This window comes from Camarhynchus parvulus, chromosome 11 (assembly GCF_901933205.1).
Source record: "Camarhynchus parvulus chromosome 11, STF_HiC, whole genome shotgun sequence".
NCBI lineage: Eukaryota > Metazoa > Chordata > Aves > Passeriformes > Thraupidae > Camarhynchus > Camarhynchus parvulus.
In genome coordinates, this window is record NC_044581.1 from 19347968 (window position 1) to 19365582 (window position 17615).

Here is a 17615-nt window from a genome sequence, read left to right on the forward strand (position 1 = left end):
AAAGTACCTAAGTGGGTGCACTGCTAACTGGGCTGGCCAAGTAAATGATGGATTTATGCAAATGTAGTGGTTTCTGACTGATTGCATTGGAATATACAGTGACTGTGTCCTGTGAGTGCAAGGAATTATGGCCAGTGCCCTGTGCAGCTCCAAAGTATGAGCCTGTAAACTGTGCTGGACAGAAGTGTGATTATCTGAAATATATAAGAGAAGTGGAAGATGGAGCTATAAAAGAAATAAGATACATATATGGTGCATTAATCATAAGTGCTTGGGCAGATGTTGTCTGTCTACCCCAGCACGTTCACAAAGCGCCCGTTGTGACTGGAATTTTACAGGGTCTGTCCCAAGCTCTGTTTGTGCAGCACAGTGAATAGCTGCAGTTGCAGTGAATAAGAAGAATGTAAAAAATGTTAAATAGTGTTTTATTGCAGATTTAGAATGAGAAATGACCTGTAAGCCTGCAGAGTGGTGTTAGTCAGAAATATTTTAAATAGTTGTGCCTAGCGAGGGCAGCCATTCAAATACAGTGTGTGCTGTCTGCCAGAAGATGGTGCCCTAAAACACACTCTGAATTGCAATTTTTAGAAGCTGCGATCAACTGCAAATGATAATTTTAAAATACAAGTCAGAAGAGAGTGATTTGCAAACAAATCACCCAAGTCCAAATACATATTAACATCCAAACTTTATATTTCAAAATGTTGGCTTATATGTAAAAGTATTACAACACAAATTAATACACAGGATCCAAACATGCAAAACAAACCAATATAAACCCAATACAGCTACCACTTCAAAGAAAATCAAAGCTTCAGTCTCCCATCCCAAAATATAAACACTTCTTTGCATAATTTTTAATTAATTTCACAAGTTTTCTTGGGTTTTGTATTTGTTTGGGTTTGTTGTTTGTTTTTTTTTTCATAAGGCTTAAAACAGACCAGAGATAAAAGAATAATAATTTATGTTCCTTACCAAGAAACGGATCAATTTTAAAAGTGGAAAACAGGTGTAATTTCATTGATTTCTTAATGCTGGAGACAAAGAAATAAATTGCAAAAAAGCAGGTAGCATCCAGTTCAGTAGGCAAATCTGCAGAGCAGCTTCAGATTGTTCAGTTGATGAAGTGAGACAAAGAACTCCCTCCTGGATTGTGTCAGGGCTGATATAACACACACACACCACAACACAAGTCAGGGGATTTTTGCCATTGTCTTCACCCGAGCTAAAGTTTCCACGGGGAGTTCTTACACTGACAGCTTCCCTGCCTTGCTGGTAATGAAGTGTTTGCAGCTCGGGGAAGCAAAGGCCGAGCAGTGGCTCTCCCTGCCTGCTGCAGCTCCCCTGCCCCTGGCTCGGGTGGTGCTCCCTTGCAGGCACTGGCAATCACAGGGACCAGGAGAGCTCTGCCTGGGAGGCCCGGCCAGCTGATATTCACAGATCAATAACCCCACCTGGCTATTTTGCTCCCTTTTTAAGTCTTAGACAATGGAGTTTATTTAACAGAAGCAGCTGGCTTTTCCTTAATGTCTGATGTACTAAGATAACTTAAAATGAGGCGTAAGGATAACCACACCAAACCATGACATGAAGTTCAGCTTTAATAACACTCCCACAGCTCTTGTGCTCTTAGTTGCAGAAGTGTCAGTCTTTTTGCAGTATATACATGTTACTGCTGGTTGCTATAATTAAGCAAGTATTTTGAAAATTAGGTAGAGAGAAAACCACATCAGGATTGTCAAGCTGTAACTACCCAGTATTTTGGATTTTCATTTATCTAACAGTGAAGAGAACAATGGGGCTGCTCAGTACAGCAACAGCAGCTTTAACTCCAGTCTTTGCCCAGCCTAATACAGATGGTCCTCTGTGAGCAATGCAGCAGTGCTGTGTGTGCTGTGTACCCCTGCAAGCAGATTTACTCCACCTGAATGGCCCATACCTGGGGATGTATTGCAGATAAATGTGAGTTTCTTCCTGTGTGTGACAGAAAACAGCTCCCTGGTGAAGAGGGGCCAGAAGCATTGCCCCTGCAGCAGGTACAAGATGGGAACACAGGACCAGGTTACTCACCAAGCATAAGCTTTCTAACAGTAAAAGTGAGTGATTTTTACCATTTGATCCACACTGCTTACTAAAAAAGGCTGTTTCCTTAGACTACCCAGTATGTTTTTCCATGAGTTCATACCCAACAAAGTCCATGCTTTCATGACTCAAGTACCAATAGAATTAGTGCAGAAACCTGCTGGCAGCAGCAGGAGCCCAGAAACTGAGCAGCCTCAAAAGGCAGAGCAAGGGCAGATTTGTGGCTCAGAAGGACAGAGCTACAGACGGACATTGCTGCTGGAAGTGTGAGCTGCAGCTTCAGCTCTGCAGTTCCTGCTGTGGGGATACCTGCCCAAAATGCTTCTTCACATGAGCACATGGACAGGGCTTCCCAGCATGTCCTACCCACTCCGTCAGATTAGTATTAAAGCTATCAAATGTTGTAAGGTTACATAAAAAAACAACCAGATGAACAAAAACAAAAAAAAAAAAAGAAAAACAAAACAACAACCAAAAAAAACACCAAGCAAACAAAAAAAAAAAAACCCAAATAAAACAAGATGCCCTTAAAACAGAGTACATTTTCTTGACATGTGCTCTGATGGGCCAACCTTTCAAGCTGTGCATGAGCCTCTGCCAGTTTCTCAGGAAAACTACCTTACAAAAACAGACACTAAGTGGTGCTAAGTCGGTAACAGGAGAGAACAGCCTCACACAGGCCCCAGGAACGACCGAAGGAGCTCTGCAGCAGCACACTGGAGGGCAGCAGGTCGTGAGGTGCCCACTGCCACAAACAAACTTCATCCTAAGTGGGGCAGGTGAAGCCTCAAGGTAAAGGTGGTGTCCATGTGCTCAGTGGGAGGGAGCTCTCTTTGTTCGTGGATGTGTCCATGTGGAAGGGATGTGTCCGTGTGGCACAGCTGACAGGTCAGTGTCTGTGCTGACCGCTTTACCAGGGTCTGTAGCTTGAATGGGACAGGGACTGGAGCTGCTGCTGTGATCCCCCCACAGCTGGGGCACATTCCCTGCAGTGTTTGCTGCTCATCCCGGGAGCAGGAGCAGCGAGGGACTGCACAGGACACCCTGCTGCACAGGTGCCTTCCACCATCACACACCTGCGGCTATGGCTGAAATGTAACTTGTTCCACAAGTACCACACGTGGTAACAGCTCGTTTAGGAGATGGGCAAAAAGTGTAAAGAAAGACGCGAACACAGAAAAGAGCACTTGATTCCCAAGAGTGGTGGTGTTTGCTTATGTACGTCCACATGGACGTGGACTGCCTCTGTCATGCCTGACAGGTTTGTTTTTCAGGTCTTGCTCTGCACATTTACATGGTTTGCTGGATTTTTTTTCCTGCCACCCCTGCACACACAAAAAAACAGATTGCCAGTGAATTGCCCTCCACTGCTGGGGACCTTTTTGAGTACACAGTTGCTTTTAACGTTTAATTAGGTCCGATAACAGAATAAAATGTTCTTGGCACAGCAGAGTGCCTATAGCTCAAACCTGAGCCATATTTCTCTTCTTGCAGGGTGGTCAGCACCCAGCAGTGTAAGGACGCCTGTCAGGTACCTGTTGTTAGGGCTTTGTCAGCATTTCTGCTATCAACACAAATTATTGCCAGGGAGCTGCAGCTTAGTTGCAAAAAAAACCCCAAAAAACCACCAAAACAAAACAAAAAAAAAAAAACAACACAAAACTGTAGGCTACGGTTTAGCATCGGGGGTCTCGTTCAGTTGCCGTTTGTGTGGGGTTGTTTTCTGACATCCCTCCCCATGGGCACACAGATGTAAATAGCAAGCGGCGCCGGGGTGTTCGTCACCGATCAACAGATGAAGCTCTTGCAGTCACACACACAGTAGCTGCTTTTTTGCACTCCCGTCAGCTCACAGATCGCTTTAGGCCACAATATGTTTATCATATGTCTTAGCGCTGCCTTTTTTTTTTTTTTTTTTTAAGACTTAATAAATAACTGGCAACAACCCTCAGCTGCCGTGCTACAAACACAAGTCCTTTCAGCGGAGGCACCTGGCCAGCGCTGGGGACTCGGCACAGGTGCGGAGCTGCTCCCGCCCTCGGCCCCCGCAGCGATGCCGGTGTTCGTGCGGAGCAGCCCCGGCCGCAGGTGGGGCAGAGCCGCCCCTTCCCCACGCGGGACGAGGCCGCGGCTCCTGCCGGGAAGTTCCAGCGAGGGGCGCGGGCGGCTGAGCCCCCCCGGGCCGGGATCCCGGGCGCTCCTGCCCGGGCGCTCCGTGCGCGGCTCCCCGGGGCCGCCCGAGCCCCGCCGGGGACCCCCGGCTCGGTGACAGCCCCGCCGCCGCCGCGGCACCGCCCGCCGCCAGCCCCGGGCCGGGCGCGGCCGGCCCAGCCGAGGAGGGAGCTGCCGACCCCGCCGCCGAGCAGCGCCGCGGCCGCCCTCTCCCTGACTGACTCGGGGAAAATCATTGTTTGGCTCCGGCATTAGCTACATTCCAGCGGGACGCAGCGCCCAGTCTCCTTCCTCGCATTCCTGCCCCACACAAAGGAGTCCCTGCCTCGCCGCGCCCCCGCGCCGCGCTCGCCGCGCCGCAGAGCCCCTCCGGGCCGGCCGCCGCCTTCGCCCCCGCCCGGGGGTGCGGGCGGGCCGCGGCCCCAACGCGGGGCGGCCGCCGGGGGCGGCGGGGGCAGGGACCCGCCGAGCGCAAATTCCTCCGCGCAGCGCGCCATTGACTGGACCGAGCAACTTATTTAAGGCTGGAAAGTGACACAGGGGCGCCTCGTCTGCGCCGGCCGCGCTCCGCCGGGCAGCCCGGCCGCACCGAGCCCAGCGCCGCGGTGCGGGATGCCGCCCGGGTGACCGCCCCGAGCCCGGCCGCCGCCTCGCAGCTCTCCGGACAAGGAGCCGCGTCCCGCCGCTGCCCCGCCAGGACCGCGGGAAGGGGCTTTCTTTTGGGGTGCTTTTTGTGTTGCTGGATTTGGGGATTTTTTTTTTTTTTGCTTTTTGGCTTTTCTTTTTCTTTTTCTTTTTTTTAACTCTTCTTTCGCCGCTCCGGGCTGCGCTTTCGCGGAGAGTTCGCCGCCCTTCCCCGCCGCGCGGCGCCGGGCTCCGGCAGAGCATGGAGAAGTACGAGGAGGACATGGCACTGAAGGCCACCAAGTTCATGGAGGACCTGTCCCTGTACGAGCCCTGCCCGGAGGGTCCGTACGGCCGGGGCGGCCGCCGGGACCTGGTGCTGCACCCCGACCTGGAGGAGACCAAGCGGGTCATCGCCGCCCACATGACGGCGGAGGAGCGGGGCCGGAAGATGAACGGCACCGCCGCGCCGCCGCCGCCCGCCGAAGGCTTCCCCGCCGCCGCCCCCTGCGGCAAAGCCGCCCCGCTCCGCGCCAACGGCCGCGCCGCCGCCGAGCCGCCTCCGGGAGCGGGCCCGCCGTGCTGCGAGGAGGGGCTGTGCACCCGCTCCGAGGTGGCGCTGCCCTGCTACAGCGGCTTCGCCGACAAGGGCAAGCGCTACTCGGCTGAGGGCTACCGCTACGCCGCGGGCAGCGCCTACGAGGGCGGCTACGTGGCCAAGGGCGGCGGGCGGGCGCCCGGCGGCCCGGACGGCAAGTTCGGCGCCGCCAGCCCGCGGGCCAGCCTGGCCGCCGCCTCGCCGGGCCCCGCCGCCGAGCACGGCAAGTTCTCCAGCCCGCGCTCCAGCCTGGGCGGCGCGGTCGCGCTGCCCTACGAGAAGTTCTCCAGCCCCCGGTCCAGCCTGGTGGTGCCCGGGCAGGACAAGTACGGCAGCCCCCGCGCCAGCCTGGTGCAGTACGACGGAGCCGCCCTCAGCCCCCGCTCCAGCTACGCCAGCACGGCCAGCGACACCAGCAAACACTCCAGCCCCCGCGCCAGCCTCACCGGCTACGAGGGCGGCGGCAGCAAGCCCAGCAGCAACCGCACCAGCGGTATCAGCATGGGCTACGACCAGCGCCACGCCAGCCCCCGCTCCAGCACCGCCAGCCAGTACTCCTGCACCGCCAGCCCCCGCTCCAGCTACTCGGACTCCAGGTACGGCCCGCCGGGCAGCGCCGAGCCCGAGGGGGCGGGCGGCACCGGGCTCGCCCTGGCCAGCCCCCGCTCCAGCCTGTGCGGCCCCGAGGGCCGCGGCTCGGCCGGCCCCGCCGTGGTCAGCCCCCGCTCCAGCATCTCCAGCCAGAGCTCGCGGAGCTCCCGGGGCTCCATGAGCGCCTATCCCGAGCTGCAGCTGCCGTCGCCTCGCTCGTCCCTGCTGGGGCCCGGCCTGCCGGAGGACGGCGCCGTGCCCGAGCTGGGGGACGTGTACCACCGCATCCATGCCCAGTCCCCGCCGCGGCACGACCCGCAGCAGCCGGCCGGCGCCCCCGAGCCGCCGCCCCCCTACGCCTACAGCCCCACCAAAGGCTCCGCTTCGGCTCCCAAGTTCAAGCTCCCCTACCAGGTGACGCCGTGCCGGGAGAGCGGCCCCAGCCAGGCGGAGAGGCGGCTGGAGGCGCTGACGCTGGAGCTGGAGAAGGAGCTGGAGATGCACATGAAGAAGGAGTACTTCGGTGAGTGGGGCGGGGGGAGCGGGCGGCTGGAGGGCGGCGGTGTGCGGGGCCTGCCGAGCCGGGAGAAGGCGGGAGTGCGATGCCCGGGGCTGCTCTGGACCAGGTGCCTGCTGAAGTCTCACATGGCCGCAGACCCTGTCTGGTGTCCGAAGCGCTTGCACCATAGTTCACTCCCGGTATGTGAACTCTATCCCGTCTCTTCCTAACGCGGTTTGCCGGGATGAGTGCTGCTTCCCTTTCCACGTGCGGCTGGGACATGAGTGTCTGAAGTGTGACGGGAGCTGGCGCGGGGGCTGCCGTACGTGTCCTGCCTGCTTGTGCACCGGGGCTTACAGTGACTCTCGTTTGTCTCCCTTCCTCACGGGCTGCTGAAGCTTCTCTGCTAGCCTCCAGCATCCCAGAGGATGTGGTGTTTGCAGTCCTGTTCTCAATCTGTGGTAACTTTTGTAGATGACGAGTGTGGCTGGTGGAACAGTTCTCAGTGCCTCATTCAATGAAATCTTTGTGCTAGTTCAGAGTACCTGTGGCAGCCCAGCATTGTTCCTGCCCCGCGAGGCCTCGCAGGGTCTGCTCAGCACGCAGGGACATCCCTGGGACCACAGGGGAGTTTGGAGGAGAGGAGCCCTCGGCCCTTGCTGAGGTTAAGTCGGCCTGTTGGTCACGCCCTGAATTTTTGTTGCTTTTTTTATGGAAGAGAAGTAACTTCTTGAAATGTGTATGTTCTTGAAATGTGGATGAGTGCACGTGTTTTATAGCCACAGTAATTAGGATTCGGCTCCCCTGCCTTACTTTGTATTGGATGGCAAAGGCTAAAAACCCCAGTGAAAAGCTGATCCCGGGTAGTGCAGATCCTTCCCTGGCTCACAAAGCTGATCCCGGGCTGTGCAATCCTTCCCTGGCTCACAAAGCTGATCCCGGGTAGTGCAGATCCTTCCCTGGCTCACAAAGCTGATCCCGGGCTGTGTGGATCCTGCCCTGGCTCTGGCAGCTGAGCGGGACCCGGCAGCCCTGGGGAGCAGCTCAATCGTTCCCTGCCGAGCCTCGGGATGTCAGAGCTCCTGCAGGGCAGGGAGGAGAGGCCTGGGAAGGTGGGGATGAGCCAGCCCCCTCCGAGGCCTTTGAGGGAATGGTTATCCCCGTGCTTTGTGTGCGTTCCTATGAGGATGGAGCCGTGTGTCACCGGTCCCTGACTCAGTGGGTGCTTTTGGCGCAGCACTGGGCGCTCTGCAGGGAGGGAAGGAGCTCCAGGGCTGCCTTCATTGTCTGGGAGAGGCCCGGGCCGGCCAGCGCAGGTAGCTAAGCGAGCAGCAACCTCTCTAGCGGGAAAACCTTTCTGTAAACTGCAGCGGCAGAGTTTCTCCAAGCTTTTGTGCCCAGACAAAGGAGGCTGAATGCAGTGCTTACTGCCTTCCTTCATCCGTCCTGGGCTGATAAGGAAGCTGATGGATCACCCGCGGGATGTTTGCAGCGCTGGCACCTGGCTCGGTGCTGGGGGATGCTGCTGAGGGCAGCTGTGGTTCCCTTCGGAGCGGGCAGAGGCTGCGTGGGGCTTGTAACACACGAACTGCAGGAAATGTTACCTTCCACATCCCGCGGTCTGCAGCGGGAGACTCAGGAATAAAATGTAAGAGTGAGAACAAGTTACGTGTCCTGAGCCTCTGGGAGGTGTTTCCCGTGGCCTGGGAAAGCTGAGGGTGCGATCAGGGGCTCCTGGAGCAAACGTGGGGAATCTCTGCTGGGAATAGATTTTTGTGTTTCTCAGAGTTTGGCTGTTGCAGGTGCCCCTGCTGGCAGGTGTGCTCCCGGCCTCGGGGGGATGCTCCCGGCCTCGGGGGGATGCTCCCAGCCTCGGGGGATGCTCCCAGTGCAGGATGAGCAGTGCCTGGGCCTGGGCAGCCTCTGTGCTGCTCTGGAGGCTCCTGCTGTGGCAGCACTGGGGAGCACTACTGTGACTTCCACCCTGGAAGCAGATGAAACCCAGAAATCTGGGCTGCTTTGGAAGAGAAAGTTGATTTCTGTGAGCTGCTGAGGTTTTGATAAATCCTGGTGGATTTGATGCCACCTTTTTGGTTCAGATGATCCATGGGGGTGAATGCTGGGTTTTGGCTGAGCCAGTGCATGAGAGGCTGGCAGGGCTGACCACAGGCTGTTGGGTCAGGGTGAAAGAGAATGAGAACAGAACAGGGAGAAGTCTGGTTTTAGTTTGACTTTGAGGGTGTCTTAATAAAAGGAAGCAAGGAAAATGCCTTGATTTTCACTGCAGTTTGTACATGCTGCAACTGTGAGCTGTGCTGTCTGCATAGCACTGGGGAGTGGAACACTCCAGAGGCAGTGCTGGGCGTTCTTTGGTGCCTGTGGAGAGCAGAAGTGTTGAGCCAACGGTCCAACAAGGTGGAGGGGACAGAGGTGCTTTACTGCTTCTTAATTAGATGAGCTCAATTGTCTGAGTAAATGCTGATATGAGGACACCAGGTATTTACTGTACTGTGTCCTGTCATCGTGTTGTTGTTGTCTGCCCCCACACCCCCAGTAAAATTAAAAATCAAGCAGTGTGCTGTTTTAGAACTGAGGTCAAGGGGCTAGGCAGCTCTGCTTGCAGGAGGAACAGCCCTGCCCTGCCTCCATGCTGGCTGTGGGTCACTTTGTGGGAGTGCTCCCCCAAGGGTGCTGCTGCTGCTGGCAGGGCCTGGCTGCTTTGCCACCCCTCCCTCCCTGCTTCAGGAGGGAGCTGTAGTCTGGGACAGATAAATACGAGATGGGGGAGAAGTGCAGGGTCTGATCTCCAGAGAGGCTCTGGGGGAGCCAAGCCAAGCAGGGTGCAAGCCCTCAGGTCTGCCTGTGGTGCTCTGCAGGCTGACAGTGCCATGCTGGGAGCTTTGTTTTACTGCTCCAGCTTCTCCACCCTCCCCTTCCTTCTGCCAGGCTGCAGTGCATCTGGAGAGAGAAGGAAGATGCCCTCCTACCCTTGGTTTAATCTGAGTAAAGATGCCAGTGCTGCAAAAAGCAAGGCTCTGCATCTGCCCAGTTGCACAGGTGAGGCACAGCACCATTCCACCTCCATGTGCTCCCACCAATGCCTTGCAGCCACCTGCACTCGCTGATCTGACAGAAACAAAGCCTGCAGAGGAGGAGGGAGAAGAGGGAAGGTGGTTTGGGGCTGGATTGGTGAGTTGCTCCAACTCATCCTTGTCAAAGAGATGGCTGGAGCTGACCCAAGGGTGCAGTCAGGGCTCCAGGAAGCTGAGACCCTTCCTTTGGCAGCAGCTGAATTGGGTAAAGCTGTGAGACTTTGTTCCCTTGTAGCTGCTTCTGTGCATTCCCTCCACACCTCTTCCTCCTCAACCCTCTGAGACCCCCTGTATGACACTTTGGTCAATGTGCTTGGTTTAGTGGCAGATGCTGGGAAGTGAGGTAATAAAAATGTACTTTCACTCATTTTCATAACTCTTTTGAGCTGAACATTGGTATGAGGTGAGGTAAAAGTTGTTTCAGGCATGTTTTTTAAATGGAATGTTCATCCTGAGGTGTCAGCAGGACATTGGTGGGTGTTGGAAAGTCACGAGCTCAGGCGCTGTCTTAAAATCTGTTTTCTTTGCAGAATACTTCAGTCTGATGTCTAGGTGTTGGAAAAAAGTGTGAGGTTAAAGTTGTATTTTGGCACATCCATCCAAGTCATGCATCCTTGTGGGAATGACTGTAAACCTGTGGCTTGTCACCGGCCAGGCGGGGAAAGGTCCATGCTGAGCACTTGGGCTGTTTGCAGCAGATTTTTTGCTACTTTTTGCAGCAGATCTCTCTGCTGGAGTGGTGTCAGCAGTGCAGGGGTGCAGGCACACACTGCTGCAGGGGTGCAGGGGTGCAGTCAGACACTGCTGCAGGGCTGCAGTCACTGCTGGCAGCCCCTGCTGTGCTGCAGCCATCCCCCAGACAGGGCTCTGCTCACCTTGGCCACGGTGATGGAATCCAGCCCCACAAGTGACTTAATTGTCACATTGGCCTCTCCTGAAGCTGCAGGAGGTGCCTGGTCCTGGGGAGGTGGGGGGTGCAGCTGCCTGTGCCAGTCCAGAGAGAGCAGCAAGGCTGAGCTCTGCCTTGTCCCTCAGCTCCCTTGTGCAGGCAGTGCCCCCGGTGAAGGTGCTGCTCCCCCTCTCTGCACACCCAGAGCCTTCCCCAGCCCTGGCTGCCAGCTCAGCCCCCTGCCCACAGCTGAGGTGCAGAACAGAGTCCAGACACGTGTGGTGCTCCCCAGTGAGAGGAGCAGGGGATCCTGTCCCAGAGCTGCCACCTTCCCTACCTTCCTCATCCTGCAGGAGCTTTGCCAGGGGAAGCAGGGGTGTCTCAAGGGGACACAAAGCCTGGATTCTGTTATTATCAGCTTGGTACAGCCCTGGTGAGTGGCCTTGACTTTTGAGAGCTCTCTCTTCCCAGAAAGCCATCCAGCAGAACCAGCACGTTTGCTGGAGCACCACCAAGAAGCAGTGCTGATAACATGGTGCTGAAAAGCCTTTGGCTTGGCAGGTGAGGGAAGGGAAGACTTGGTGAAGGGAGGAAATAAATCTCTAGACCCATCCAGGCCCTTTCTGCCCTTTTTGTGCACAGTCACCCATGTAAATCTGGATGGGAGCCCTGCAATATGCTCATGAATTCAGAGCTGTATGTTTGTGCTTGTTCTGTGTGTGCAGGTTGATCTGATGGAAGGGTGTTTATGCAAGTGAGATCAAAATTAAGACAGGTAACAGTGGTAAGTCTCTAAAAGCTGTATTGCACAGAAATGAAATTTGAAAATTTGTATGAAACTTAGATGAGCTTGCAGTTGGTGAGCAGAACACTTGAGAGATCTGCTATAGGGACTTGTTTTCAGTCTTAAGGATTCCTGAAGGTTTCTCTGTGAAATATTAGTTCTTTCCTGTTTCCATCAAAGTAAAGGTGCTGATTGATACATCATATCATTTGAGGGGATAAGCAGAGGTTTATTGTCTGGTAATTACTTTATATTTCTCTTTTGCTGGGCTTAGAAATTCACCCAGTGTTGGTGAGCAGTTGTTGTCCTTCAGCATTTGCAGTTGGGGCTGCCCAGGGAAAAAAGCCTTTGATAGGCAAACACTTAAAACAGAAATAAACTCCCATGGTGGGGTCCCTGAAGTGCTCAAACAGGCTGTGTACCTCAGGGTTCTGCTTTTTTATAATCTCCCTGTTACAGCTGGAAAATACATTGCTGAAGCTACTTTGAGAGTGGCCAGCCTTTTCTGGCCAAAGAGCAGAGAAAGGAGGTTTGTGCTCAGGGGGAAGGGGCAGAGGAGCTGCACTGGAGCTGCTGGGGTCCCTGTGGGGTGGCAGCATCCCTGGGGCCACCAGGAGCCTGTCCCTGAGTGAGGCAGGAAATCATGGTCAGAGTGATAAAATCTGTAGCTGGAACATCATCCAAAGGGAGGAAGGAGTGGGAAGGTGAGGGGAGAGAAAGTAGAAGAAATTAAATGGAAAAAGCATGGGGTAACACAAGTGTACAGAGCTGGGAAAAGGGAATTCTGTCTGTGGCATTGAATGTGCTATGAGGGATCCTCCTGAGATGGCTTCTTGCAGTCCCTGCTAGCCATGCACATCCTTATGACTCGCCTTGAAGTTGGGAATTGATATAACAGCAGGGGACAGTTGTGGAGTATGTGTGGTTTTGTTTTATTAGGTACTAGATAATGCAACATGAACAATTAACATGAAATGGGAATGTGGATGGAAGCCTGTGTTATGAATGGGGACAAACATTTTCTTATCTTCATTCGCAGGACACTTGGCTGTGGATGGGATATTGTTTCATAGCAAATGGGTTTTTTTTTGTTTCTTTTTGTTTCTTTTTGTTTCTCATGGTTTTACTCTGTTAAAAGTAAAAGCGCTGTGTGTAAGAGGGCAAAGAGGAAACCCTTCTTCCAAAGAGCTGGCAGGTGTTTGATTGGGGTGAGGTTCCAGGGCAGAGGTTTGTGCCTGCAGGACAAGGGCTGGTGCAGGCATGAGCCCTGCTGTGCTGCTTTGTGCCCCCTGTGCTGCCCCAGGTGTGGGGATGCTCCTGTGGGTGCCCAGCAGGGTGAGGGGAGGGGATGGCAGGGGCTGAGGGGAGCCTGTGCTCAGCTGGGTTTGGAGTGGGAATGCTGTGAGAAACACTGAGCAATTCATTGCTCCTGCTCAGCTTTTAGGGCTCCCACAAGCTCCAGGCCAAGGATAAATCCCAGAAGTAACACCAGGTTTTTAACCATACCCTTCTACCTTTGCCTACCCCCTCATCCCAAAAAGCCCCACCCCAATCAGCTCTGCTCTCTCAGGTGTGTCAGGGAGGCATCCTGAGCACCACTGGAAGTCAAAAACAGCTCTGTGGCAGAGTGGAACTTGCACTGGCAGTTGTTTGCCTCACCTCCATGCTGGATCTTCCACAGAGAATTTTGGGTGTGAATGTCCTGTTTGAGCTCCAGTCACTCACTGGGGGTTTATAGTGGTGGTGTGAGAACTGGGAGGAAATCCCAGTTTAGTGACTTTAATGGGTTCAGTTTGCAGAACAGCAGTGCTACCCTGCTGTGGAGCAACAGGAAACTGTCAAAGTAGCTGGTTTCATAATTTGATTGAAGTTGATTTTTTTTCAGTGAAGAACATCCCTGAAGTTGCATAATTTTTATATTTAAAATGTGTAAATGGTACAAGTTTGTGTGCTGCTACTGATGGCTTCATGGCAGCAGGTCTAGGCTGAAATCCTTAATACCCACAGCTAATGAATTAGGATGTAAATGGCCTAGATGTGTGGATATTGGGTGCTTAGAAAACACTCTCAAAGGAAGAGAATTTGCCTAATCTTAAAGTGATTATTTTTTTAAAATGCTAAAATTATTATTAAAAAAATGCCCCAAACTTGGCAAAGTAATTTTCAGGTATGTAATAGGATTGCTCAGCAATGGAAAGAAAATAAACTGACAGTGATAAGCCAGGTAGTTTTACTAAGATCAAAACATTTATGCAGGCATTTAATAAGCTCTACACTTGGCCTTCTACCTACCTCATATGCCCCAAATATCTCAGGGCAGCTTCACAGCACTTTGGCAGAGTCTGGTTGATGGTCAGTATCATTGTTAAATAGTTACCAAGATTGTTAAATAATTTCCTGTTCTGTGGCTGGAGGAACTGAGTGTGTTAGAGTGTCATGTGGTGCTTGATTTTTGTGCCCATCCTGGACAAAGTGCCTCCTCTGGGACAGGGATGTGTGAAATAGAGCAAAGCTGCAGCAGCCAGAGGATGGGATGCAGGAATGTGCATGGTTTATTAGGAGCCGGAAGGGCTCCCTTTGGAGGGCTGTGTTCAGCTGCCTGAAGGGTTCAGGTGCTGACAGGACCAGGGTACCTGGGGCTGTGATGTGGCATTGCTTGGAGCTGCTCCAGGGCTGTGACAGCTCCTGGGGCTCCAGCAGGGTTCCTGCTGGCTTATTAACGTCACCTCTGAACAAAATTAGCAAATGTGCCAATGATCAACCAATAAATGTGCTGTTTGGCTGGACTTTTCTGTGACTTTTCAATGTGCCTGTGTGGGTGCTTTCTCTGGAAGTGGGTTTTCTGCCTTTTTTTTTTCCACTGAAGCAGATAGCTCCATTCTGTGGTATGTGTTATCTCTTCTTGTTAACCTCACTGGGTTGTTCTGGCTCCCTGTCAGCACAGCCCTGCTTGTTACTGTGCTGAGACTGAGCACAAAAAGCAGCCAAGCAAGTCATGTATCTCTTCCAGCTGGAGTATTTCACATTGTCTGAAACTTCATTCCTCGTTTCTTGGAGCAGTTTTTACTGAATCTCTGAAGTTACATTTATGGTTCCAGCAAACTTTTAAGAAAAGGCCTGTGACTGATGAAGGAACAAACCCTGCACCCAGAGCACAAACACTCAGTGATGCTCAGCTGAGACCTCCTGTGCACAACATGGAGGGGCTTGCATGGGGACTCACCTGGGGGGGAGGATTTATTATATATATATATATAGGGCTATATATGTGTTATTTATTATATATATAGGGCTATATATGTGTTATTATATATATAGGGTTCTATATGTGTTATTTATTATATATAGGGCTCTATATGTGTTATTTATTATATATATAGGGCTCTATATGTGTTATTTATTATATGTATAGGGTGATACATGTGTTATTATATATATAGGGTTATATATGTGTTATTTTATATATAGGGTGATATGTGTGTTATTTATTTTATATATATGGAGTTATATGCGTGTTATTTATTATATATATAGGGTTATAGACATAAAATTTTATATCTAAAAGTATATATATATATAAAATTCTAGATAGGGTGACACCTATTTCCAAATGTGAGATGCTGGAGAAGTTCTTATTGGCAGGCTTTGCATGAAAACCTGTGGGCAGTGGGGTTTGAGCCTCTCTTCTGTGGGGCTGGGCTGGGGCACAAGGGCCTCTGTCCCTCTGTCCCTCTGTCCCGCCCTCTGCTGCCGGGGAAGGGGCTGCAGTGGCAGCTCTGCCTGGCCTGGTAAAAGCCATCACGGGCTGGTGCTGCCCAGCAGGGCTGAGCTGCCCTGGGCCTGCCCTTGTGCAGGGGGGCTCAGGGACCCCTGAGGGGCTTTGAGCTGAGAACTGGGTTCCTCAGGTCCAGGGATGGGAATCCAAGTGACTTGGAAAGAGAGATGGGATTGGGTTGCCATGACAGCACAAATGCTCAATGATCTCCCCCAGGAGAGGATCTCCAGCCTTAATTGTGACGTGTTTAATTGCAGGCAGCGGCAGTGAAGTGCATTTGGTGCCCTGTGAAGGCTGATGTGTGTTTGGGGGTGAAGGCAGGGTGCAGTGGTAAAGTGTCAATATCAGAGGCTCTCATGAAGTAGGGAGTGCATCAAATGGAAAACCAGGAGGCATTTGATAGGTTACAAAAGGTCATGTCTCATGTGTAATACTGCTCTTTTAAGAATTTGGCTGAACAAAGCTTGTTTCAGTTCAGAATGTATTTATAGCTTTTTGGAAAAGTAGATGGCTGTTGTGGAAGAACTGCTAGGGACTTTCATTGTTTCCCAGCCATTCAAACATTTATTTAATTGGTGAACTGTTTCACTGCTGACACCTCAGAGCTCCTGGAAAGAGAAAACAAGATATTTTCTTCCTTTAATGTGGTCACTTGAAAAAATTAGAAAATTTCAAAGTTAAAATAAAGAGAAACAAAAAGCCATTCCTAAATGCAGTTTGACAGTTGTGCATGTTTAGATGCTCCAGCTGGCTTGGATCATATTTCCTGTGGTCTGTGGAGAGCCTGTGGCCTCTCCCAGGCATGGGAAATACCCTTTTGTTCTGGTGGTCACGGCACAAACCTTGCCCTGCGCTGCAGCTCATCCCCAGGGGTGCTGGCCTGGGCGCTCCTGCTGCATTTGTGAGCCTCCCCCTGTGCTGGCCCTGCCCCAGGGGCACCAGGCAGGGTCTGTGCTGCTGGGTCTGTGCTTGGCTCAGGTGCTGCTGGAGGACACTCAGGGATGTCCCAAATCTCAGTGCCTTTGAAGCTCCTTTTTGTGTGTGTGTCTCTGGCAAGGGCAGGACTGCAGCATGGAAACCTTTGGAATGGAGGGGTTTCTGCCCAGGCGGGAGAGGAATGATAGTGACTGTGATAAATCAGACATGGGCTTGGCTGAACTGAGCCAGCCCAGGGCTCTGCTGCTGTGGCTGCTCTGCTCTCTTGCCCTTGTGGATGTGACATTGCCTTCAGTGGTGTTAGAGCAGGATCTTGGTTTTCTGTGTTTTGCTGCTGTGAAATTCCTGCAAAATCCATTTGTTTGGGTCAAATGTTGAATGACTGGAAAATAATCACTGATGGAGTGGTTCTGAGCAAGGGGATAGTGACTAAACTTTGTCACCTCTGGCTTCCCCTCTCACAGAAGTGCATTGACCCGGCTCGTGCTGCTCCTGCTGCCCTGCCTGTTCCTGTCCCCACCCTGAAATGCAGCAGGATCAGACCCTGTCTGTGCATGGTCTCACCTGTCCCTTCCCTTCTCTCCACAACGCTGCTGGTTCAAAGGGAATGCTGATTTTGGGCTTTGTTTCCAGAAAAAGAGAAGAAGCAAAAGATACTGGGGTGCAATCTCAGCTAAGGCAAGACAACTGCATAGCAGGCAGTGGAAAGAGCTGTAATTGGTAAAATCTTGGACTCTGTGTTCCTCTGTGTTGTGGCAGTGCTGTTAACCTTGAGCATCCCAGGTGTAGGTGCATCCTCAGGTGTAGGTGGGACAAACTGGCAATTCCTCAGGGAGCAAGGCAGAGCTTTTGATGAATGGCAATAACTGCTGCATTCTATTTGTTTTGTTTTGTTTTGTTTTTGCCAGGCAGTTATGTGAAAATTTTCTGCAGTTGGTGGGTTGCCCATTTTTAATCAAAGCCATGTTTCCCAAACCTAAACACTCAATAGGAAACAGACCTGCACACCAATCAAGTGTGTTGGAGCCCATATTTGGAGCTGGTTTCAGAAATAAGCATGTCATTTTTTTGAAGTGTATGTCAGTAGCTGGTTGTCTTGCAAAGTCTCTTGGCCTGCTGTACCTGTTCCTGGCTGGAGCGGGGCTGGGCCTTGGCAGTGCAGCCCTGCAAAGCTGCAGTGGTGCAGAGCCAGTGAGGCACTTGCTGTGCTGGAAGCCCCCCATGACCTGGGTGCAGACCTTGGTGGCTCAGCTTGGGGGGAAAAACCCTCAAGACATCTCAAAATAAAATTCATGCAAGGTGTTTGGAATTCTTGCAGCTTTATTTAGAAGATGGAGCACATCTGATAAAGCCAGTGCTGCCTCTTGAGTGACAGTCCTGTTGAAGTCATGGGTGGCATGATGGACTTGTTTCTGACAGCTGGGAGTCATCTGGAGCTGTTTTCATTACAGCACAGAGATCAGGCAATGAGGAAATTCACACCAGTGCTTTCCCTGGCCGTGTTTGTCTGCCTGGCCCCTGCACCTCCCAGCCATGCCCACCATGGAGGGGTCCCAGGTGTCCCTGCTTTGTT

At 52.5% G+C, this 17615-nt stretch overlaps 1 protein-coding gene across 1 annotated transcript in view; it reads left to right on the plus strand.

The window, feature by feature from the left end:
* Window positions 1-4766: 4766 nt before the first annotated feature.
* WTIP (WT1 interacting protein) overlaps window positions 4767-17615 on the plus strand; it is an 83084-nt gene continuing 70235 nt past the window's right edge. Inside the window, exon 1 of the mRNA XM_030956374.1 lies at window positions 4767-6590. Within this exon, the coding sequence (XP_030812234.1) occupies window positions 5141-6590 (1450 nt within the window). The 5' untranslated portion in view covers window positions 4767-5140. The remainder of the gene's footprint in view (window positions 6591-17615) is intronic.